General features: G+C 37.4%; 1 protein-coding gene across 1 annotated transcript in view; it reads left to right on the top strand.

Moving 5' to 3' along the window:
* The first annotated feature begins 510 nt into the window (after positions 1-510).
* MED23 (mediator complex subunit 23) overlaps positions 511-26,409 on the top strand; it is a 56,386-nt gene continuing 30,487 nt past the window's right edge. Inside the window, exons 1-13 of the mRNA XM_049900671.1 lie at positions 511-737; positions 1,054-1,085; positions 1,246-1,333; positions 5,110-5,234; positions 6,239-6,350; positions 8,150-8,248; positions 8,978-9,079; positions 9,509-9,578; positions 11,705-11,817; positions 15,779-15,874; positions 22,017-22,217; positions 23,786-23,929; positions 25,738-25,883. Coding sequence (XP_049756628.1) covers positions 690-737; positions 1,054-1,085; positions 1,246-1,333; positions 5,110-5,234; positions 6,239-6,350; positions 8,150-8,248; positions 8,978-9,079; positions 9,509-9,578; positions 11,705-11,817; positions 15,779-15,874; positions 22,017-22,217; positions 23,786-23,929; positions 25,738-25,883 — 1,376 coding nt within the window. The 5' untranslated portion in view covers positions 511-689. The remainder of the gene's footprint in view (positions 738-1,053; positions 1,086-1,245; positions 1,334-5,109; positions 5,235-6,238; positions 6,351-8,149; positions 8,249-8,977; positions 9,080-9,508; positions 9,579-11,704; positions 11,818-15,778; positions 15,875-22,016; positions 22,218-23,785; positions 23,930-25,737; positions 25,884-26,409) is intronic.

Here is a 26,409-nt window from a genome sequence, read left to right as displayed (position 1 = left end):
CTTAAAAAATGGTAAATATTTTTATTATTAGATGACTATACCTAAAAAGGTAGATTTTATTCTTTGATGGTTCGAATTAAAATTCAGTAGTGATGCATTCATATGTCCTTTTTGTCTGGCACTCTGCTAGGCCACCTCGGTCACCATACTTAAAAAGTCATGGTACCTGTGAAGAGAAGTGTTGTTTCACCTCAGGGCTCTAGGCTGCACCAGAAGGCCAGGTGCTCACAGAAAGCTGGTTGGTCCAGGCCGTGGCAGAAGTTGTTTTCTGCAGGCTGCAGCCCCTAGGCTCTATACCTTCTCCCCAGTCTAAGAGTTTTAGGAAGCAACTCCTATTCCAGCCAGAGGGTGGCGGCCTGCAGCCGACAACGCTTCTGGGTGTCTTGGGCTTGAGTATCCGCTTGAGGGCGCGCTCGCGAGCAGCCCTTCTGCACAAGCGGAACTATCTGGCGGGCCTCCTGGTTTGGGGGGGGTTCTGTAATCGGCGCGTACCCACCTCTCCGGGCTTCCGTGCAGCCTCCAGTTGTGTGCGGGGCCCTGGAGAAGACGTTTCCGGCTCGGTGCTTGGAGAGGAAAGTGACGCGGGTGAGAGCCGCGGTTTTTTCCGGGCGTCTCCGCCCCTTTGGCCCTCCGTTCCCGAGGCTCGGGCCAGACCCCGGCCGCGCTGGGACCCACAGGAAGGTGGGGCGATGGTGCAGATGGAGACACAACTGCAGAGCATTTTTGAGGAGGTGGTGGTGAGTGGAACTAGTCGGGGTCCCGGGCGATGCAGCGGGAGAGGCGGGGGCAGCGGATCAATTAGGTCGGCCTGGGCAGCCGCCTCCTCCGTCCTCGTTGCGACGCGGTGTGAGTGTGCAGGCGTTGGTGGTTCTCAGGCTGGTGTCACGCTCAGGGTCGCCTTTGAAATCCCCAGCTCTCTGGTGACAGGCGGCGGGTGCCGGTAGTTTCTGCACGTTGCCCATTGAGATGCTTGTACTGTGTCGTTAGGGGTACCACCCCCCTCCGTTTTTTATTTGTTTACGTGTGTCTTTTTTTTTTTTAATTGTTTTACAGAAAACGGAAATTATAGAAGAGGCGTTCCCTGGGTGAGTATAATGCATGGCAGATTTTTATGTTTTTACGTGAGGGTGTCTTTGTAAGACAGGTTTTTCTTGGGTTCTGTAAAATCGACTGTTCTAGTTATGATGGATTGACTTTTTAAAGCTAGTGGCAAATAATATAATTTTGGGTTTTTTGTTTGTTTAGCATGTTTATGGATACCCCTGAAGATGAAAAAACAAAACTTATAAGCTGTTTGGGGGCCTTCAGACAGTTTTGGGCTGGTCTTTCTCAGGTGAGCACTGCATTTTTAATATATTCAGCTGATGATTTGGGGGTTCCCTCCCCCGTTTTATTTTTTACATTTACTTTGATGGTATTGTTAAGTTTTTTTCTGGAAAAGGAGAGATCAAATCGTTATATTTTTTCTCTTATTTGTCTCTTTTGGTTTCCATTTGTTTTAATTTGTGTACTTCCCAGTGGAAATCTGTATTGAGAAGTCATGATGATAGCACAGTGTGGGATGTCTTTATGATGCTTTTTAAAAAGTTCCTATGTTAGATTATGTAAGACGTTTTCATCCTATTCTGATTTATTTGGTGACTTGCAAACAGCTGTGTTAGGCATTGTAAAGAATATAACTTTCACTCATTTATGGATAAGAGGAACTGGCACAGTATTGAAACAAAGACTATCATGAAGATACAATAATCCTATAGTAAAGATACAAAGATACCACAATATAGATACAAAGAAATTATAATAGGGATACATGCATAGTATAATAAAAAATGGGCAGAAGAGCAGTAAAACTTAGTTAACAATCACCAGAAAATGTATCCATGAAAAAGACAAAATGTTTGATACTTAAAGAGGTCATGTTGGAGTAGTGCATTACAGGTAGGGAGATGAGAACTGTTTGCAGTTGAGCTGCTGCTGGTAAAACATGCCACTCAGACATAGATCACGCAGTGGCCGTACATTAACTTTTTGTTTGTTTTAATTGTCTTCTTATAGATAATACAAGCATGTGGTTCAAAATACAAAGGAGTAGATCCAAAGAATAGTTTCTTCGCATCTCTTTTAGATTGATCCCCTGTTCTTTTTCCTGTCTGCAGTCATTGTCCCCAGTTTAATAATTTATGAATATAGAATCATTTTATAGGGTGGTCATATACTGTGCACACTGCTAATTACCAGCTTGGCTTCCCCCTTTAATGATAAATTAATGTTTATTATTAATAGATATTTAATAATATTCATTGTTATTAACAAATAACTTTTAATAATGACAGTAAATTCTCTTTTTGCCAAGGCTTAATATTCCATTGTATGTCTGCACCTTTATTTAACTGGTCTCCTACAGACTGACATTTAGGTTGCTTCTTTCTTTTTCCACTTTAAACAATGCTAGAATGAATGATAGTATGCACAGGACATAGGATAAATTTCTGGAAGTGGTATTGCTGGCTTAAAGGTTATGTCTGTTTATAATTTTTATGGAAATTGCCAAATACCAGTTTCTACCTGGTTAACAATGTCTGAGGAGCCCTGATGATGCAGTGGTTAAGTGCTCGGCTGCTAACTAGAAGGCCTGGCAGTTCGAACTTACCAGCCACTCTGAGGTAGAAAGATGTGGCACTCTGCTTCTGTGAAGATTACAGCCTTGGAAACCCTATGGGGCAGTTCTACTCTATCCTATAGGGTCAGTATGAGTTGGAGTGGACTTGACAGCAACAAGTTTAGCAATGCACGAGAGCCCTCAGCCCAGCAATTCAGTAGAGACAAATTCTGAGAACCACTAGTAGAGCAGTAATTCTTAAAATGTATCATATGTAAGAATCACTGGGAATCTTGTTAAGAACGTAAGTTCTTATTCAGTATATCTGGAGTGGAAATAACAAATTCACAGAAGGGGTTTAAACCAGAATGAACCATTTTGAAGCCCTGAAGTGCAGTTAATAATAACTGCCTTCAGCAGTTATTAAAACTATTTGGACAATGTACAGCACAACTTGATCAAGACAAGGTCACAGAAGCTTCACAGACAAATGCAAACTCCTTGAGGGACTGAACTGTGGGGCCACGAGCTGGGGACCACAGTCTTGGGGGATATCTGGCTCAACCGGCGTTATATAGTTTATAAAGAAAATGTTCTACATCCTGCTTTGGTGAGTAGCATCTAGGATTGTGAAAACTTGTGAGCAGCCGTCTAAGATACTCCGCTGGTTCCACCCCATCTGGAGCAGGGGAGAATGAAGAAAACCAAAGATACAAGGTAAAGATTAGTCTAAAGGACTGATATATCCAACTACCACAGCCTCCACCAGACTAAGTCCAGCACAACTAGATGGTGCCAGGCTACCACCTCTGATCTCTCTGACAGGGATCACAATAGAGGGTTCTAGGCAGTGCGGGAAAAAAATGTAGAACAAAAATCAAATTCACAAAAAAAAGACCAGACTTACGGGTCTGACAGAGGCTGGAGGAACCCTGAGACTATTGCCCCCAGACACCCTTTTAACTCAGAACCGAAGTCACGCCCAAAGTTCACCCTTCAGCCAAAGGTTACACAGGTCTAGAAAACAAAGAACACGTATGAGGAATATGCTTCTTAGCTCAGTCATGTAATTGAGACCAAATGGGCAACACTTGCCCAAAAGCAAAGACAAGAATGTAGGAAGAGATAGAAAAACAGGATGAATGGAAACGGGGAACCCGGAGTGGAGAAGGGGAGGGTGTTGACGCATCACAGGGCTTGCAACCAATGTCACATCAATTTGTGTATAAATTGTTGAATAAGAAACTAATTTGCTCTGTAAACTTTCACCTAAAGCACTCGCACGCACACACACAAATTATGTAAAAATATATATATATAAAACATACACACAAGAACATTCTGTGAGTTAAAGTATGGCTGTTGTTTTCAAGAAATTTGCCTTCTAAAGGAGGAGCCGAGAAGTAGGTAAATATTTTGAAATCAGTGTTAGCATGCAGTAGTACAGGTACATCTGAGGGACAGTGGCAGTGCACAGAGCAGGATCTACAGGCTCCTCCTGGGAGCATCCCAGGAAACAAGTGTTGATACGGGCAGGTAATATTTTGGAGTAGATTTAAAGCTTTGCAAGTCTAAACATTTGATATGTCATTGGATTCGTAACTGATTGGGCTCTTAGGAATCAGATTCACTGTAAGTCCTCATGAGGCTGTTGTACCAACCTCTGATGGATATTTTTCCCCAGTGACGGGAATATTTATACCTGCCATTAAGACTGCTGCTTTATAGAAAACCAAATTTACAATCAGTGTTGACTAGCTCAGAAAGCTTGAGATGCTTTTGAGTTTCCTTCCTCCTACAATATGGATCTTTGTGATTTGAGTCATTTCCTGCTTGCTCCCATCATTCAGTTGAATTCTTTCTCCCCATAAGGCCACCACTTTCAGTTCATGCAGATTTTATTGGTACTACTAGTTAAGTTCCAGTTTGCTCTCACATTCAAAGCTTGATTTAATTTCCAAGTGGCTCCTTCCAAAAGTATTACCTGCAGGTAAGTACTCTCATCCGTTGTATGCGTTTTTACCAATTTTGACTTTTGGAAGGCAGCCTTCCCTATTCTAGAGCACTTTACTTTAGCTTCCTATATACTTTTCACAGGGTGTGTTATGTCATTCACATAGTCCAACAAATTCCAGTACTATCCAAGAAAGGAGCATATTAAAAAAAATTAAGGAACTTTTGAAAAAGTTTTTCACTGCATTTTCTTCCTTCTTGTTTATACAATATGTGTTATAGTTTTCTATTGGCTTTGAGTATGTTAATAAAATCTTACTCCTTGTAAGGAGTCTCAAGGTCCTATGTAATAAAAATGGTGCAGTTTTGATCTGTATAATTGTATAACTGAAATACCAAGTCTGAATTTTTTGTTTTGCCTTTTATTTTCACCCACTGATGCTTTTGATGGAACATTTAATTTATAGTCTTTATGTGCTCTCAGGTATAGTATTAGCCATTTGTTAAATCCAAGTATCACAGTAAATCCCAAATATAATCATTTTCTAATTTTCCAGGAGTCTCATGAACAGTGCATCCAGTGGATTGTTAAATTTGTTCATGGCCAACATAGTCCTAAAAGAATTTCTTTTCTTTATGACTGCTTAGCAATGGCAGTTGAGACTGGTCTTCTTCCACCCAGGTATGTTTAATGGTGGATCCGAGCAACCCAAAGAGTTTTCCTTTATATGAATGTTTCAAATTGATTGAGGTGGCAGTTATAAAAGGATAAAGAAATGAGGAAGGAAGTTAGGCTCATCAGTTATTTCTTCATAATAGTTTAGGTTGTAGTTCCTAGGGTGCAATATTCTTAGAATTGTGTACTTATAAGCTGAAAACCAGGTAGGCTCAGCCTTTCAGCTGAGGGGCTGAGATCACTCATTTTGATGAGCTTGTTCCAGTTATTTCAGCTGCATAATGAATTACCCCAACTCTTCCTGGCTTTAAACAATAACAGTCACTTTATTATTATCTTTGATGGTTACGGTGGTTGACTGGGCTTAGTAGGCAGTTTTTTGTCAGGATGTCTTATTGATTGCAAGCAAATGGTGGCTGTGGCTGGAGTTGTGATAAAGGCGTCCCCACTTATACATCTGGTGATGCCTGGTTGTCATCTGGGACTCCAGCTGGCCTGGACTTCCTCATAGCACGGTGGATTCCAAGAGCAGGTATTCAGAAGAAGGCTAGGCAGAAGCTGTATCACCTTTTATTACTTTGCCCTGGAAGTCCTAGAGTGTTATTTTACCAGTCTTAGGCCTGCCCAGATTTAAAAGGAAAGAACATTGACACCCCACCCCCACCCCCTGTGGGAGTAGTGCCAATGTCACATTTCAGAAGAGCATGTGGGATGAAAAATCTTTGTGTCACTGTTTTAGAAATATACAGTCTGCCACAAACTGACGTACTTGGTAAACATTTAACCAGTAGCCTTTGGTAGGCTTCCTTCTAGTAAAAATATAATGAATATTACATAGCTCTACTTTGTGTTTAATCTTTCATGTAGATAATATAAAATGCTATGCATACAGTTTTAAAATTATCTTTGAGTAATAATGTACTTTCATGAAAAATACTTGCTATGACGAATATAGCACCCAGAGTATTAAAATTCTCTTCATAATTGGATTGGGTATTCCTTTTTTCTAGGATGGTGTGTGAATCCCTGATAAACTCTGATACTCTTGAATGGGAAAGAACACAGCTTTGGGCGTTAACATTTAAACTGGTTCGGAAAATAATTGGGGGAGTGGATTACAAGGTATTTTTTTCTAATTATAAAAAGTGATCTCTTTCAGACATGATTAATATTTCAGTGTATATATCGTATTTTCAGGTAAGAGAAATGAAGTGGAAGCAATTTGAAAACTTGTGTTTTTGTTTTATATTTCTTAAGGGGACTTAAAAGAGGTTCCCACAACTTCTCTTCCCTTCCCTCTTTCGTAAAAATGCAGGTAGCTAATGTATTTTTATGATGAATAGGGGAAGCACAAAGCAGAATCTGTGTTCCTTCATGCCACGGGTGTTATGATGGTGGGATCCCTTCTATATGACACATGAAAGAGCACAGGGCAGGGGTACGTGGAAACTGAGAAGGGATGTAGGCGTCAACTGATGAAGGGAACTAAGTCCTGCCTCACACCTACCTTGATCTTCCTTGGATTGGGCCAGCCTTAACAAGTGTCTTTTGCACTCTGCTCTCCAACAAAAACAACGTGTGTTCTCTAGTGTCTTATGAAACAGCTTAGCAGCTCAGTGCTGCAGAGCCTCTGTGCTTTATGTCTTCTGCATTCTCTGTAATCTGAAACGACTTAACAGATAATGCACTAATAGACAATTATTGATTTGAATCATGATTTAACACAAAATTAATCCTAAGAAGCGTTTTCTAATTGTTTTTTCTTTATCATACTTTAATTTCTTAGCAGTTTACTATGCAATCTTTACCTTCTCATTTACTTGTATGGTTATTTATGATTCTTCCTCATTTCTTCCATGTATGTTTTGTCTGTCTTTTTTATAAAACTGGTTGCAGTTTATAGTCATTAAATTCATATTGAATGAAATTTTGTCTGTATATGTCAGATTCTGCTCTGATGTAATGCAACTGGTAGTAGGTACTCCACTAACTGAATAGCTTTGTTGGATAATCTTGCGAAGGGGGGGATAAAATTAAAACATGCCAAAGGGCGTGAACAGAAAGGATCATCTGCCAGAAAGTTTTTTGTTTTTTTATGATTATGCATGTTTTCAGAGCATTTTTAAGTCTTGTTCAAATATATTCCTGTCCTTAAGCAGAAGTTAAGCTTTTTTTGATCCTTGTAACATTAGAAAAGTAACAAAGAGTGTAGAAAGCTTACTTTTCACTTTTAAATGACTTTGTTCATCCATATTATGTAACATTCTTTAGAATTCTGTTTTGGAACGTGGCTCTTTGCATGGGTTAATGTTACAGACTTAAGTATTAACTCTGATTCAGAAAAAATTAAAGGGGCGATCTTGAAGGTAACTTTTTTGCCTAAGTGCATAACCCAAAAACCTTTTGATTATGCACAACTAGGAAGTAAATGGAAACCCTGGTGGTGTAATGGGTTAAGAACTACATCTGCTAACCAAAAAGCATTGTTGGTTCAGTGGTAGAATTCTCGCCTTCCATGTGGGACACCCAGGGTTAATTCCTGGCCAGTACACCTCATGTGCAGCCACTGCCCACCTATTGTTGGTGGACTGCATGTTGCTGTGATGCTGAGCAGGTTTCAGCAGAGCTTCCAGACTAAGACAGAGTAGAAAAAGGGCCTAGCAATCTACTTCCTAAAATCAGCCAGTGTAAATCCTATAGATCACAACAGCCTTGTCTGCAACAGAACACAGGGAAAGCATAGGATCGAGAAGTGTTTCATCCCGTTGTGCAAGGGGCTGACATGATTGGGAGCCGACTTGACTGCAGCTAACAACAGCAGAACAGATAAATCATATTTTCAGTATTAGGGCATATCTTGATGTTAAAACCAGCACAGGGATGTTACTTAGTTTTAATCTATGTCTTTCTTCTTACATCAGGGTGTTCGAGATCTCTTAAAGGTGATTTTGGAGAAAATCTTGACGATTCCTAATACGGTGAGCTCAGCTGTTGTACAGCAGCTTCTGGCAGCAAGAGAGGTAATTTAAACATGTCTGATATTCATTGATCTTTAAAAAACTCTAGTTTTGTTTAGTTCTGTGTTTAAATTTCGGGTAGTTTATGGAATGGTCTGTTTATTTCTACAAAAGTCACTTTTGTAGGGAATTTTAAACTGATTATAGTTTTTAAATATGAAAACAGCAGTATAGGTATTGAAATATTTTAAACCATTACAAGACAGCAGCCAATGGACCACATGAAAGATCTTCATGCTTTGTAGCTCATGCTGCAAGAATAGTTACTCTGGGCTGTTACTCTCCTCACAGGTCTACCAATTTTTAACATGTATTTCAAGGCTCTTTACTAACCATCAGTAATCCATTCCACTGTTTATTAATATTAATTTTTAGAGGTTCTTTACATATGAATGAATTGCCTTATGCCATATTTTAAGATCAGTGCATCCGTGAAATAATGTCTGTACTTTTTAGTAGCCCTTTGGTTGTAGCTGTTGTTGTATTTAAAGGACTTATATACAAGATGAAAAAAAAAAAACCAAAACTCGTTGCCATCGAGTTAGTCCCGAATCATAGCAACACTATAAGACAGAGTAGAACTGCCCCATGGAGTTTCCAAGAAGTGGCTGGTGGATTTGAACTGCCGAACTTTTGATTACCAGCGGAACTGAACTCTTAACCACTGCACTACAGGGCTCCATATACAGGACCAGTCAAGAATGATAATGTTGCCCTTTTATTTTTTCATAGGTTATAGCATATATCTTGGAAAGAAATGCCTGTTTGTTACCAGCTTATTTTGCAGTCACTGAGATTAGGAAACTATATCCTGAAGGAAAGCTTCCACATTGGGTAAATTTTGTATTTTCTAAAATTTTTAATTGAAATTTAATCAAAAATAGTTAGAGTAATTTATTTTTGTGTGATTTTTAAGTCATGGTCACTATTTTCCTTAAATATATATTTTTTAATCATTATGATGTATTTCTTTAATTCCTCTGCTGTCCCACTGAAACAGTTTATATAGCATGTAATAAAATACACATAGCTTCATCAAATAGCTAAGGATATGATGGCATAGCTTGGTTTAATTCAGGGATGGCTGAACTGGTAAGAAATTGTTTGAAAAAAAGCAAAAGGGAACAAATCTTTGAATAGTTATCAAGTGTTAGGTACTGTACTAAAATCTTTACATGTATTATCTAATTTTATGTAAATGGTTATTGTGTTCCTAGAAATCTTGAGTTTATTTTTATATTTATTTGCTTGTCTTTTTTTTAGTTACTTGGAAACCTGGTATCAGACTTTGTGGATACCTTCAGGCCCACAGCAAGAATAAACTCCATTTGTGGTAGGATTATAATTTAAAATATACTAAATGGTACCTGATTTTTAACGGTTGTAGAAATGGCTTGCTATTGGTGTCCGACCTCCTGCAGCCCCACAAAGGAGAAAACCAAGATCAACAGCCCAAGGCTGATTCCTATGAGGCGAAGGTCAGACATGCCTCCTCTCTTGGCCATCTTTAACAACTCTGACACCAGCTGTCCCTCCCAGAGCACTCTGCTTCTCTGCTGGGATCGATAATTCATTGCAGTGGCCACACAGAACTCACAGACCATACTGACAAGTATGGGGCTTATTAGAGAAGTAACAGATTATAATTCAGGCTCACAATACTCAAGGATACAGTTCTTCCATCAGGACAGCCTTTTCCCAACCATGCTTGCAGGCATACCTCTCCCTGGCCCTCAGACTCTGCACAAAGGCACTCAGCTTTCTCTGCCCCTTGGCCAGGTTAGCCCACCGTGCTGTCTTCTGCTGCCAGGTCTCTGCTGCAGGGTCTTTCCTTCTGGTTTCTCATTCCTTGGTGGTGGCAGGCTCTTCCTCTCTGCGCTGGAATTGGCTCTTTGAAGGCAAAACTGACCAATCGCCTTTGTAGGCCACAATTACCCCATCACACAGTCATCTAGGTGGGAGTTACAAGACCATGGCTAGAAAGGCCACACACAAAAATAATGGGATTGCACAGCAGCGATCTATTAAAGATGAAGGATGGTCTCTTAAAGTCTTGGTGGCTTGTCATTTTAGTAACTTTCTAGGAGCTTAATAATAGCCTTTTCCCTTGTTTTTAGGTACCTTGTGTGGTGAGTATAGGGAGGGAAAATTAGCTGTCTGGATTGTGTCTGGGCTTCAAGTAGAAGCATTCTAGAAAGTGCTGTTCCTGGTCATTAGGAAGACCATTTAATGCAGTTGGTAAACAACCATGGAATCTCTAGTTAATCGAAGTCTCAACAAACCTGTCTCTTTGTGGCCATGGTGCATGAGAGTACCAGGCTCCTTCAGCCCATTTTAATTGACACCTTTGTTCTTTTTTTCATTTATTTTGTTTTCCATTTTGTCATGGTTTATTAGATTCTCTAAATTTTCTTGGAAAAATAAGCATGTAATTTGGCAGTTTTTACAATGCCCACACGTACTCATGAATTATTTCTAAAAGTCATGGTGGCCTCAGAACTGTCTGAAAATATAGACCATTATTTATTCATTGATCAGATGTTGAGTGCCTTATGAACCAGGTGCTGTTCTAGATACTGGAAATACAAAAATAAGCTAGACAGAATTCTCAGGCTTCTAGCTTTTGTAACTGTGTAGATATGATGTCATTTAATGGATTGTGGAAGTGAAGCAGGTTTAAGAAGAAAGATGATGAGTTCAATTTGAGACATGTTGAATTTGAGATGCTTATGGGATGTCCAGGAAACTCTGGTGGCGTAGTGGTTAAGAGCTACAGCTACTAACCAAAAGGTCAGCAGTGTGAATCCACCGTGCACTCCTTGGAAACCCTAGGGGGCAGTTCTACTCTCTCTTATAGGATCGCTATGAGTCGGAATAGACTCGACAGCAATGAGGTTTTTGTTTTTTTTTTTTTTTTTGGCTTATGAGACATCCCAAGTAGTAATATTTGTTAGGCAATTGGATATGTGAGCTGATCCTCATAGGCTACATCTAAGGCATCTAGGGGGATCCTGCCTGTAGTTAATCATCTTGACCCTAGACCAGGGGTCTGCATACTTTTTCTGTAAAGGGCCATATTGTAAATATTTTCGGCTTTGTGGGTATACAGTCTTTTGTAACTACTCAGCTCAGCTGTTTAGTGCAAAAACAGTTGTGTTCCAATAAAACTTTACAAAAACAGGTGGTTGGCTGGATTTTGCCCACAGATTACAGTTTACTGACCCCTGCCCTAGATACTTGGACAAAATGGAAACATTTTTGAGTTTGAAAGGCCTATGTAAATTGGTCCCTAACCATCTGAACTAAAAATAATCAAAGAAAACTCCCAGTCTTCCGTCTTGTGTCTACCTCATCATTCACTCTACAAATATTCAAAGACTATCCATGCTGAAACAGGCATGATGTGTTCACTGTGTTCATATTTATTTAAAAATTTTTATTTTTTTTTAATGCATACAGGTCGCTGCAGTCTTCTGCCAGTTGTAAATAACTCAGGCGCCATTTGTAACTCATGGAAATTGGACCCTGCAACTCTTCGTTTTCCTTTGAAAGGCCTTTTGCCATATGATAAGGTATATTGCTAATAACAACAACAATTTAGTTCATCTGACAGTATTCACTCTGAATTATAAAATGTGTGATGCCAAATTTTATCTTCATAGTCTAAGGAAGTAAATTTTTTTTTTAAGTCCTTAACCAATTTTTTTTTTATTTATTTTGTTATTATTGTTGAAAATATACACAGCAAAACATACACCGATCCAGCCATTTCCACATGTACAATTCATTGACATTGATTACATTTTTTGAGTTGTACAACCATTCTCACCCTCCTTTTCAGAGTTGTTCTCTTCCATTAATGTAGACTGACTGCCCACTAAGGTTCCTGTCTAATCTTTTAAGTTACTGTCGTCACTTTGGTCCCAGATAGATAGTTCTTAAAAGAGCGTAATGCTCAAGGCACGCAGACATTTTACACTAGTTACACTAAACTATTGTTTTAAGAAGACTTAAGGGGATATTTTTGGTTTAAATTTTAAAGATTATCTCAGGGGAGTAGTTCCAGGGGTTCACCCAGTCCCAAATCTCCAGAAAGTCTGGAGTCCATGAGAATTTGAAATTCTCTTCTGTATTTTCTCCTTTTTGATCAGGATTTTTCTATGGAAACTTTGGTCAAAATGTTCAGTAATGGTAGCCAGGCACCATCCAGTTCTGGTCTTATGGCAAAGGAGGCAGTTGTTCGTGGAGGCAGTTAGCCACACATTCCATATCCTCCTCGTATTGACTCTCCTTCCTCTGTTGTACCAGGCAAAGAGACTATTTGCCATGCCTTGGATGGCCACTTGCAAGCTTTTAAGAGCCCAGGCAGTTTGCAAGGAACTAAGAGGTAGAACAGAGGCACTAAACATGTTATTAGGTCATTTAACTGGGTTGTCCCATGAAACCATGACCCTAAATCTCCAAACCAAAGAACTAAATACCGTGAGGTTTTTATTTGTATGTAAGCAGTCTCAGCAGCTATTCCTTTTTTTTTTTTGTCGTTGTAAATATATCTATCGCACAACTTTTACCAAGTCAGCTTTTTATAGTATACAACTTATTGACATCGATTATAATAATTGGCTGTAAATATTTAATATTTAATGAATGGTAGTTTACAGTTTATCATGTTATTCCAGTATTCAGGTATACCCAGTAGTTTGTGATATGGCAGGTGTTTACGCCCCAGTAGCTAGTTCACCTCTGGCAAAGCACTCGGAGATAGAAAACTGAATTTTTAAATTAATTCCTTGTTTTTGTGCTTCCTTTTTTACATGCAAGAACTGAAAATGTATATATGGTATACTTAAAATTTGAAGAAAGAGTAGATTAAAAAAAAAAGTGGGGGAGGGGATTAAAAAGTGGAGTAGAAAATTCTCAAAGGAAAAATCTTGAAATATCAGTAAAATTAAATGTGGTATAAACATAAACCTATAAAGAAAATTGATAGCTTCATGATATTCTCTTGGGAGTGGGCTGGTGAGCAGGGAATGGAGAATGATAGATACTTTTCATGTAATTTTTTTTTTTTTTTTTTTGGCAAAAATGTACAGAATGATTAGGTAACGCATCCCAAATTGAGAATGGTGAGATAGTGAAACTGATGTGACAGTTCTGGACTTTCAGGGTGCTACTCAGCAAAACTTTAGGATATAAAAAAGGTCGGAAACTGAATGGAATTTGCATTTGCCGTGTTAGCAACGATAATGAAAACAGCTAACTTATTGTGCACTAACTATGTGCCCGGTACCATTCCAAGCTCTTTATTTTACAATAATTCTTAACTACGGTCTATTATCTCTGTTACATAAATGATGGAACTGAGACACAGAGTAGTGTAGTAACTTGACTGAGGTCCCACATTTAGGAAGTGGTGGAGCCAGGATTTTAACTCCAGAATCTATGCTCTTAACCCTTGTCACCTGTCCTCTCTAAATTTGGAAATAAGTGTTTATGTTTACACTGTATGAGAGTGATTGGAAACTACCTCCATTCCTCTTTGATTAGAATTCTGAGCAGAAAATTCTTTTCTTTTCTTACAGTGATGCTTAAGACTTCAGTGTGACTGTAGCTGACATCATTTCTCAGTTCATTCTGAAGGGAGGAGGGCTTGCTTTTTCAGATCACTGAAATTCTGATATGCCCTTTAAGGGATACCACTTCTAAATTGTTGTAATAGTCTTGCTGATTTGACTGAAACTTTTTTTGACCTAGTTTCTCTTGTTGCAACTGCCCAGTAAGTCAACTCTACCTATAAAAATTTCTACATACAGCATGTACTTTGGTTGCTCTGCTTTAAAATGTCCCGAAGGAATACTTTAATACTAGTGCCGACGTTCTGGTACTGGGATGAAATAAGAGAGACTGGTGGTGCAGTTGTTAAGCACTTGGCTGCTAATGGAAAGGTTGGCAGTTCGAACCCACCAGCTCACTGTGCAGAAGACAGACATGGCACTCTGCTCGCATAAAGATTTCTGCCTTGGAAACCGTATGGGGCAGTTCTGCTCTGCCCTACAGGGTTGCGATGAGTCTGAAGCAACTCAGCGGCAGTGGGGTTTTGGTATAGCCTGATAGAAATCAGGTGTTTTATTGTGTGTGTATGTTTTTACAGTAAAGAAATTTACCACAGTTATTAATTATTCCTAAGGCTTTTACCTCACAATTGCAATTGTACTGTCTTTTATAATTTCAAAAGTCAGTACATTAAGTGATTTTATATACATATATGTGCATATGTGCATGTGTATATGTGTGTCTGCTAGTGTATATGCGTGTACATATCTATGGAAAGTGCACTGGAGATACGGGGAATTGGAAGATCTCGGTTCCAGATTCATCTTCACTGTTAACCTTTGTATGACCTTGTGCAAGACCGTTCATGTCACTTTTATTACTTAGTAATTAAGGGGAATGAGCAGATTAACTGTAAGCACTAAAATCCTAATTTTTTTTCCCTACGACATAAGACGCAATTAAAAAAAAAAAGCTAATATTATGCAAATGGTACTTGAAATAAACTTTTCATTGACTACATCAACATGGTGTGTCTTCAACAGCATAGATGGAAGTGAAACGATGTGCCCTGGGATACTTCAGATGATTCAAAAGCTGTCTAGAATGCCTATAAGAGTTAGAATGAACTAGAATAAATTCTTTCTAAATATGTTTTAGTAAGTATTTAGATACTAATATTTTAAAATGAGTATATTTAAAATCTGGACAAACTAAATTAACAAATATAAAGAGGCATATGACGATTTCATCTGCTTCTCTTAAAGTTTATATATTCAAGAGCCAAAAAGCTCTTTATGAGAATCTTACTAGGGAAAGGGGATCTATCGACTTATAATTGCTTATAACGTAATAGTGCTTTTGTTGGACATATTCAATAACTTTTCAGGCTGTCATTTGGAAAAGGGCTGTAAACTCTGAGATTTTGGTTTTCAATACAGCTTTATAGTATCATTTATTATAAACTTAATTTGCTTGCTAGAAATTGTACACTTAGATGCCTAGAAACTCTTCTAGAAAATTTACGGTCAAGGTATAACAGAAAGGAAGCAAAGACCCTGTTAATGATGCTTCTTTATGTCTAAGAAACAGTATTACATAGGACAAAATTTGTGTAAGTTGACATCATGAGGCTCTACAGTTAAAAAAAAAAACTTTAATCTTTTGTATTTTCAGGAGAGTAGAGTGGAAAGCACACTGGAGATGGGGGGGTTGGAAGGTCTCTGGCTTCGTCTTCACTGGTACCCTCTGTGTCACCTTGGGCAAGCTCCTTCACCTCATTTTCATCACTTATTAAATGAGGGGTTTGAGCAAATTTAACTGAGCACTAAAATCCTATGGTTTTTTTTCCCCCCACTAGATACTGCCTACTATGTGAAGGTAACAGGTGCCTTTAGAGGATTTTTTAATCCCAGTTTCAAATAATTTGAATTAACATTTATCTTGATCTTGAAGCAATAATTTTCTTTATTTTCTTTAAAGGATCTGTTTGAACCACAGACTGCTTTGTTGAGATATGTATTGGAGCAGCCTTATTCCAGGGATATGGTCTGCAATATGCTAGGTTTAAATAAGCAGGTACTGTATTGTGCTGGAAACCTAGTGAATTCTGCATAGAATCTGCACTCTTCCTTTCTCCTTTCTTTGCTATAGCTAACTGAGCAAAACAGTTAAGAACTATTGGGTGATTTTTTTTTTTTAATATTTGGTTTATAAACACTGTATTGTTCCTATCATTTATATATTGCTTTAAAAATATTTAAATTAAAAAGGAAGTATTTTAAAAGTTGGTTTATTTTGCATTGCTTTTTTTTCTATAAGGCCAGTTTCAAGAATACCTTTTGCCAGAGAAACCTACACATGACTTAACCATAATTTTTGACTTTTTTTTGTTTGTATGTTTGGGTGTCTATTTTTGTAACCCCTGGTATCTTCAGCGTGGCCTCATTGCTGATTTTTGTTTGGTGTTTGTTTGTTTTTAGTGGTTTAACATGTGGGAGGGTTTGTGCTGACTCTGGGTTCCTTGAGGCTGGCCTCATAGTCACTGTTTTGTCTTTTCTTTTTTTCTTCCTTTATTTTTGTTCTGTCCTGTCTTGTCCTGCCCATCCTCCAATGCTCTAGACCTTGAACATTGCTCAGGTATGTTCACAACCTTACTGTTGTATTGTGACTAACGATACGCTGGCCGCTTTGTAGCCACTGATTCCATTTAGAGAATACGTGTATGGTCGGGGCTTGAAATTGGCAGGACCATGCTGAGACCAAGGCCACTAAAACAAATTTCTTCTTGGGATATGAGAGTTATTTTTGCTGGATTGTTTTTGTTTTTATTTTTTTGGTGTTTTTTTTTTTTTTTTAATTTTTTTTTTTTTTTTGAACAAAGAGACAACACCTGGCACTCAATAAAGCCTGTCATTTTTTGATGGGTTGTTTTTCCTCCCCACTCCATTTTCTGTTTTTCATATATTAGGGCTAAAGCTAGCCTGCTGGAATTTTCAGAGATGGAAAGATTTGTGGTGGCCTTTTTATCTTTCCAGACTATAAAAACAAATAAATCAATAACAACGACAAAAATACTTATGTTGCTTTGCCTTAAAACAGAACAAGTTTTAAAAAAAGGAGAAAAAAAAGAAAAAAACGCTTGAATAGAGATATGCTGCTTTTAAAAGTTGGAGTGGTAAACTTTATACAGGGAACACTTTTTTGGAAACATGGGGATTGACTAAGAAATGTCACACTCTTAGGTGGCCCCACACCTATTTGACAAACACCCTTCTTGTCAGTCTTTGCCACAAGTGTTCTCCTCCTAGATAGAGCTCCTCTCATGGAAGCTCACCTATGGTGGGAGAAAAACACTGTGGCTGCACTTTGTAAACCAAACTCTTATACAGTCCCAAGTCTGTTTCTAGGACTTTTCACCTTTGAGCTTTTAAGCAAAATAATGGTTCCAATTATTTTTGTTAAAAATTTTTGAGCCCAACATATTAAAATAAACCAGCTTTTCTTTTTTAAAAAGACATTCTTGTCTAGGTTATATAAATAGCGTTACTGTTTGCAATACTATAGTGAAGGTTGTGCCAGTGCTTCCATTTATAAAGCCCTATTTTTAAGGACATATAGCTTGGCCATAAAACTTGCTCAGTGTTGAAACTTTGCATGCCAAACCTCACCCTAGTAGCAGTATCTCTTATTATTTTAAGTTTTTTCTTCTGAAAAGTTCACCAAGTTTCCTTGTTTGGACAAGCCTTTGTACATGTGAAATTGAAACTGCTTCATGCTACAGTATCTGACAGTTGCCTCATACAGTCTGTCAATTTAGCCAGGTCATTTAATTCTGATCAACTTTCACTTGAGTTAGAGGTAAGTATTCAGTTTGAAAAAAATCCTTCATGCTGTCTTAAAAGTAGTTTTTGCAGTGAGCTTTAAACTTTAAGTCATACTTGACTCAATGTTCTTACAGTTTGGTGGCTAAACGTATTCATGGTCATCTGAGCTGCATGTTCCTTCCCCCAGATACCTTTAGCTTTTTTCTTTTGGGGGACAGCTTTACTCAAACTAGAAACTGACAAAACAATTCAAAGAAGAGCATATCTGATCTGATCATTTCAATAACAAGTTTCAACCTAAAAAAAGTTTATGACTAAGACATAATTCCATAAAAAATAAAGTTTATAATGGAAATGCTGACAGAACATTATTAATATTGGTCCCACTGTAGTGTAAACATTGTCAAAAATTCACATTCCATCGGTAATTGTTTTGATAGCAAAGTCTGTAGTGAAGTGCCTTGTAGTTTAAAGATAATATGCTCGATTGACTGGATATGTTATTTTTATTTCCTGGAATGTAGAGTAGAAAATGAGAACACACAGTACAAGAAGCATATGATTAAAAATAACTAAGTCATCTTATTACATCTTTTATCATTACAGAACTATATCCTGCACTATACTTTCTGTACTTCTTCTAGCAATGCAATAATTTACTTAAAAGCTTGAAACTTTTTAAGAGCTGTGCATATTACATTTTCCAGTAGGAATTGGGCTGTAATTTATCCTATAATTGGTCACATTCAGAAGGTCATAAATAGCCCAGTTCTGTGACCAGTAAGGTGGAGGAGTGTTAGACTTAAACACACAGTGGGAAAAAATCTTATTTTGTTACACAGATTTTGTGTTCTTTCTTCTGAGTAAAAGTATTACAAAACAGATACACTCCTTGAACTCTTGTAGTAGATGAACTTTGGTTACCCTGAGACAATAAAGTACTAGGCTGATGACTCAGTTTATCACTGAAAGGCATCTTTGAAAGTGGTATTAACTGGCTTAGTGCTTTAGTTCTTATTGGCAGCCTTCTCGGCTAAAGCAGAAAATAGAATAAATGACAGAGAAAGAGATTTTCCTTCCCAGTGTGTCATAAATAGGGTATTGCTTTAAAATTGATTTCTAGCACTGAAATAAAAAATTTAAATGAATTTAAGCCCACCTAAATTAGTACGGAGCCCTGGTGGTGAAGTAAACAGTATAGGAGCCCTGGTGGTGAAGTGAACAGTATAGGAGCCCTGGTGGCAAAGTGGTTAAGAGCTTGGCTGCTAACCAAAAAGTCGGCAATTCAAATCCACCAGCTGCTCCTTGGAAATCCTGTGGGACAGTTCTCCTCTATCCTTAGGGTTGCTGTGACTTGGAATCGACTTGACAGCAACGAGTTTGGAAGTACAGTATAAGGAGCCCTGGTGGCACAGTGGTTAAGTGCTTGGCTCCTAACCGAAAGGTCAATGGTTCGAACCCGCCAGCTGCTCCATGGGGAGAAAGATGTGGCAGTCTGCTTCTATAAAGAAGTATAGCCTTGGAAACCCTGTGGGGCAATTCTTCTCTGTCCTACAGGGTCATTCACTATGAGTCAGAATTATCAGTAGGTTTGACTTGGCAGCAGTAGGTTTGGTTTTCTTGGGTTTAAGTACCTTGTGCTAAAATATCACTGCAAAAGCAGTGCCAGAACTGATAAGTGAAAAGTGTCTGATGTCACTTAGTATAGGATGTGGGTTACTAAGAGTGAAAAGCATTATCATTTGCTGTTTGAAGTAGTGGAGGGAAAGTATTCAGAAGTATGTGTGGGGATAATGCTAATGTTCCTATTAATGACTTGTACCTGATTTTTAGCTTTTATTAAAGCTGAAAACTTAAGGTAAGGTTCCAGTGCAGTTTTTGCCGTTATGTAGGAATTGAATTATTAAAATATCATATTTAGATATTTTTATTGTTAAAACAAGTTTTAACTAAAGATACGTCTAAATGATGTAGACTAACAAATTCGACTATATATGCCTAACTAAGGATACATTTATATGTGATGTAAACTAACAAATTTGTCTATGTATGCCTGTATTTTGTAGCCTTAAATTTACTAAATCTCTCAGAAACCTAAATGTGAATAGCCACAGAGACAGTACCCATTGGCTTATGGAGTTAGCCTAGTGATTGCTTATTTATTAACCTTTATTTCAGATCACTAAACTGCTTTACAGATTTTCATTTGTTCCACCTTGTAAAATAATCTTATGTGGAGGGAGTCTAAATTTTAATGTCCCTGTCTTTTACAAATTGAAAACTAAAGCAAAACTTAGAGTAAAATAGTTAGCAACACAGATATTTTATATTTAAGACTTTTCTTTCTCTCTTGGTACTATGATAATTGGCGACAAAGCAACATATTTAAGCTATCTGTAAAGTTGGTTGGAGAACTAACCTTGGCTTTAACCAAAGTCACCTCAGAAATTTGGAATTAATTCTGATAAATGTTCTGCTGCCCTCAGACATGAAGGCATTAGGCACCATAGAGCATCCTGGCTGATTTAATACTTTGTAGAAAATTTGGGAGTAATTTTGAGTCATTGCATATATTGAAAGTTCATCGGCTTTAACTGTAAATTTCCTGGTGCGTGCTTTGTAAAAATCTCAACATATTTTGGCTTACCTCTTCGTCATTACACCCCTGAAAAAATGTAGGTGAAAATCCATTTAAAATAATAATAACTGACACTAAAAAGGGAAACTCCAAAGTGACTCAGGTGCTAAAAACCAATTTTATTTAGTTTGCTCTTTTTTCCTGAAGCAGATTGATAGAAGACCATTGTGGATGGAGGAATAGATGGCAGATTCGTTAGTTTCCAAACTAGAAACAAATAGCCATCACTAGTGAAAAATTCCTACTGGAAATCCTGGCTTTACTTCTTTTCACAAATTTTTCTGACTCTTGTATACTTTGAATGATCTCACTCTCAATTTGTGTTGTCTGACACATTTCTTAGGTTGCTGGTGGTTGGCAGAACTAGTGAATTTCAAGCCCTGTACAAAGTAGTTTCGCATGCTGATTTAAGAAATAGTCTGTAGTGTTGTCTGTTGCACTTTGCTCTGCTTCATAATGATAATTACATTTGGAGGAAAAAAAAATGTAGTCTCTCAACTGGCGGTGTTAATATTGCTATCTGTAAACCTGTAATGTGGTTGAACTGTGATCATGGCATTGTGTTTTTGGAAAAAAATATGAAATAACCATTGATGCTTCCTGTTTTGGTTAGATGTTTGTTTTATTTGCATGCATTAATAAAGTGCAGCTATATTGAAGCTTTACAAGTTTGAAGCTGGCAAAGAGCATGCAAAAGAGGGGATGCTGTTCATTATGTTTTATTTTTCAAAATTCGTCCCCATTTTGCATTTTTTCCCTAAATTTGGAGAAATCATATCCCTTTTTCATGGCAAAAGACTAAATAATCATAAAGTCTAGGGGGAAAATGTATTAGTATTCACTAGAAAGGCTTCCAACTGCCTGGCTACTAAGTCATACAGCTTTATAAAGGGAATATGAAAATGGCTTAAAATACAACTTAACATATTTCTTTTGTCAAAAATATACTTTGTAAAATCACTTTAAAAAGCACAGATCTTTTTGCCTCTAGAAAGGGAAGTTGCATTTTCATTTTTAGTGTTTAAACTCAATTCTTTTTCTTGTTTTAGATTTGAAAATAGTCTAATTTTAAATTAAAGCTGCATTATGTTTGGCCTCCAAGAGGGAAGAGTAGAGGTTCACTGGGAGATCAGTCCCCCCATCCACCCACCCACCCAAAGGAAGTTTTCATTTCAGAATTGGGAGTATTATGGTCGATACCACAGATTGAAAAACAAAGTGGAATAATCTGGCGGCTGTCTAGGAATAACTCTGTATGTAAAGTTAGTGTAAGCTTGTTGTGTTTACTGTAAAATAAATAGATTCACACACTCTTTTATTTGCTCTCCTATCACAGTATTTGATCCCTGGAAATCCAAGGTTTTCATGTTTTGAGTTAGATTGCAAAAATTAATACTGCCAGATTTGTTTTATATACCTTTTAAAATGTTACCGTTTTTCAAAGGATAAATAACAAAATTTTCTACTGTGCATTGCCCTTTGTCAAAGTGATACAATAATATCTGGAGTGGAAGTCAAAAGTAATGGAAAGTTTGTTTTGTGAGAGAGCTGAAAAAATAATTTTTTTAATGAAACTCATCCTCCATGATAATGTAACATGATGCAGCTTTAATGGACTAAGCCCAACTTTAACTTCTTAAGTTCAACTTCATTCCATGCTTCCCAGCCTCTTGTTACAATGAATACTCATTAACTGGTAACTTCTGAAACTAACCGGGAGGCTTTTGGAATACTGTATTTAATCTCTGCCTTACAGCACAAGCAGCGCTGCCCTGTGCTGGAGGACCAGCTGGTGGATCTGGTGGTTTATGCTATGGAGCGATCGGAGACTGAGGAGAAGTTCGACGATGGGGGAACAAGCCAGCTCCTGTGGCAGCATCTCTCGAGTCAGCTCATTTTCTTTGTGCTTTTCCAGTTTGCAAGTTTTCCACATATGGTTCTTTCTCTTCATCAGAAGGTATGTACTAACTCTTTTAGTCAGAGCCACTTCCCTTGTTGATCAGTATGTTTTAGACTGGTATGGGCGTTGCCTACTGATTTCATTCTGACAGTGCCAGAGGTTCTGATCCTTTATTTCTGTTCAGTGCTTTTATGGTTTCTTATATTTTCACTCTCTTGTCACTGTAAAAACAGGATTCATTCATTCATTCTGCATACTCATAGCACAAGAACCAGAGGATACAAGATGAAAAGCCGCTATGTGTACCCTCAGGGAACTCTATACTAGAGGGAAGATATATTTATAAACAATTTGATTAAAATAAAACCGTCGCCATAGTGGCAGTCCATTTCCCTGCAACAGAAACAGAGGGAAATAATTTCTATCAAAGAAATCAGGGGAGTCTCTGGGTGACGCAGATGTTTAAGTGCTTGACACCAGTGGAAATGTTGGCAGTTTGAAGCTACCCAGAGGCACCTTGGAAGACAGACCTGGTGATCTGCTTCCAAAAGGTCACAGCTTTGAAAACCCTATGGAGTGGTTTTACTCTGAACACATGGGGTCATCATGAGTCGGAATCAACCTGAGGGCAGCTAACAACAACAACAAAGAAATCAGGCATGGTTTTATCAAAAAGATCTGTAAGCTAATATTTGAAGGACGAATAGAAGTTTGCCAAGGGGGAAAAACAGGAATGCATTTCCTAGCAGTAAGATCGTTTGGGAAAGAATAGAGGTCAGTGACAACTAGGATAAAAAATATAAAGGGAAGAGCCTTGGTGAGCTGAGGAAGGCAGGAAGAGACAGAACTTTCTCCTGTTAGGTGTTTGCTCCAAGGAGTTTAGATTTTCTTTTGGAGGCAGTGAGGAGAGATGACATCATCATATGTAAGTTGGAAAAATCACTGCAAATGCTCGTGTGTGGGAAGATGGCAGTGTGGAGACAGATAGAGGCAACACCAGAGGATATTAAGGATATTAGTAAGGGAGACACTGCCATGGTCCAGGTCAAAAAGATCTAAACTAGGGCCATGAGAAGGAGCCAGATACCAATTATGCTGAAGATCTAAACTAGGGCCATGAGAAGGAGCCAGATACCAATTATGCCAAAGATGTTAATATAGGCCTTGGCACTGACCGATTATAGAGGAAGTGACTCAGTTTTCTGCTTTGGCAGTGAATGGATAGGTGAATCCAAAAAAGGGAATACAAGTGGAAGACATGATAAGCAATGCTTGAGAATTTAAAAAATGCTTTTAGAATAATAAAATATCGCCTGTGTTTTGATGAAATATTTTTGGTAAAAATGATTCCATGTTAAACTTGATTCTCATACATACATGATCCATTTAATTATGTTCTAAAACACTGAATTTTTTATATGTATAGCTATTTTGGGGGACAGAGAGGAAGTATATATATATATATATACACACACACACACATTGAGACCATGTAGTAACTAAATGCCAAAATTAGATGTCGACTTTCTGAGAGCAGAAACAAGGGTTTCTCTCTTTTTTGACTTTCCTGCATTCTTCTTTTTTGACTAGCCATATACAGATGTGTATTTAAACATCTTTTACAGTTAGCAGGGCGAGGACTTATTAAAGGCCGAGATCATCTGATGTGGGTTCTGCTGCAGTTCATTTCTGGAAGTATTCAGAAAAATGCACTGGCTGATTTTCTTCCTGTTATGAAGCTTTTTGACCTTCTGTACCCAGAGAAAGAAGTAAGTTTTATTGAATAGTTGAACAATGGGTTGAGTGAATTATGTTTAATTTATGTTTAAGGGTTTTCTTGTGAATTTGTGAAAAGAGCACTGGATTTGGAGGCTGGAAACCTGAGTGCTTTTCCCTTCTGTAAATAACCATCGTCAGGGGATGGACTTTCAGTCTTTGTTGACATTTGTTTCCTTTTATGGAAAATGAGGAAATTGAACTAGGTTGTTTCTAAAGTTTATCGTGAGTCACAACTGAACATTTGTATAGAAGCTCTTTCTCTGCATTCTAAGTAGATCTACAGTTTCAAAAAAAGCATGAAAGCCGTTTTAATCTATATATGGCATTGAATGACCAAACAACAACGGTGTCTGCCAGTTTTTGCCAGTTGAGTCTCAGCATGTCCCCTCAGTCTCTCATTGTATAAGATGCTTGAGTAAAATGTGATATGTTTTGATAATTGATATTTTTAACAAACATTTTATTATGGAAATTTTTAAACATAATAAAAAAAGAGTGACTAGAATAGTAAACCCCATATACCCATCACCAAGAAATGTTCTTGTTTCTTCCATCCTCATCTTTTTTTATTAATGATGGACAATTTAATGCAAATTCTAGACACCATGTCATTTCACCAATCAATATTCAATTTGCTTAATGATAGTTATTTAGATTGTATATTTCTTCAAATTTTTTTTTTAATAACTTTTATTAAGCTTCAAGTGAACGTTTACAAATCCAATCAGTCTGTCACATATAAGTTAACATACATCTCACTCCCTACTTCCACTTGCTCTCCCCCTCTTGAGTCAGCCCTTTCAGTCTCTCCTTTCTTGACAATTTTGCCGGCTTCCCTCTCTCTCTATCCTCCCATCCCCCCTCCAGACAAGAGTTGCCAACACAATCTCAAGTGTCCGCCTGATATAATTAGCTCACTCTTCATCATCGTCTCTCTCCCACCCGCTGACCAGTCCTATTTCTTCAATTTTTATGTATTCTTGAAAAGCATGTATGAGGCTTTTAGAAATTCCATAAATTTTTAGTACATCTTTCACATTCAGTAAGATTTCCCAATAATGTGTTTAATTTTAAAACAATAGCATAAGTATGAAGGAAGTTTGTCTTTTTTTTTTTTTAAATGAAAGAGTTATGGCAGAATTTGTGTATTAGTAACCTTTTTTTTGTTTGTTTTCAAACCTAATCCAGGTTGCTTCAGATTCTTAAATACTAATCAGTAGAAAAGAGATGAGTAGGTTTTTTATGTAGGAAGATTTTTTGAAGGTGTTGAATTAAGGAATTTGAAATAAGTGTTGCTAGTTTTTTCCAAGAGATTTAAAAGAATAAATCATTGATCTGGGATAATTTAGGTAAAAAACTCTCAGCGACTTAACCTTAGCATTTCTCTGCAAAATGAGTCGTGGCATTCCTCGATATGATGAATATTTGAAAATCTGTATTGCTTCATTATTTTTTATAAAAGATGATGTCTTTTTCAATATACATTATTGACCATTTTGGAAAAGTTTGCCATTAAAAAATTATTTTTGTTAGCAAATACTCTGTGATAGCAGGAAAAGCTTGACTAAGCACCTGTGAATTTCTTTTAGTCTCTTTCCAAGTAAAAACATGGCTTTATAATTGTATCAATATTTTATGGGTGTTAGACCTTCTGATAAAAAAAAAAAAAAATGCATTGTTAAATAGTCAAAGAACCGCTGGGATGAAATTAATATAGGATATTTTAAAAAGATATATATCGGAAATAGATTAATATAATTCTTCTGTTTTTTATAATATGCAAGTTGTTATTTTTCAGTGTATCCCGGTTCCTGATATTAACAAACCCCAGTCAACTCATGCCTTTGCAATGACTTGTATTTGGATTCATCTCAATAGAAAAGCCCAAAACGACAACTCCAAGCTACAGATTCCAATACCTCATTCCTTAAGGCTCCACCATGAGTAAGTTATTTATAGCTTCACAGTTAATTTCATTGTTCAATAGATAGGAATTGTAATCTAATGTTGATCATAGTATTAGTGTGAAGTTGGAGAATACCCCTACTCCCACTGGGAATGAGGGTAAATATTTAATGTGTATACTGTAGCAAGAGAAAACTGACCAACTATTACCTGCATCAGAAAACATCTAGAAGATTAACCCAGTGTATGTTTATCTTTTTTTTTTTTTTAATTTCAGGGCTGATCTTTATCTTTACATGTTGTACTTTAATTAAAGTTATTACTTCCCAAGAGTATGTAAAAATGTTTTGAAATTTCTTAAGTGTTTGGGATTTGAGCATGATTTTACTGAGATACCTTTTACTCCTTGGGCTGCCAGAATTGACTGAGCTGATCTGGCTGGCATATTCCCTTTCATCTCCTCCAAAGTTCTGACTTTGGAGGAACAGGGCATCAGAATTGGAGGAAGTCTCGTTAACAACCTGTGTTATGCAGATGACACAGCCTTGCTTGCTGAAAGTGAAGA

Source organism: Elephas maximus, chromosome 1, assembly GCF_024166365.1.
Source record: "Elephas maximus indicus isolate mEleMax1 chromosome 1, mEleMax1 primary haplotype, whole genome shotgun sequence".
NCBI lineage: Eukaryota > Metazoa > Chordata > Mammalia > Proboscidea > Elephantidae > Elephas > Elephas maximus.
Note: the sequence above shows the minus strand (reverse complement) of the source record. Positions and strands in the feature narration are given on the sequence as shown.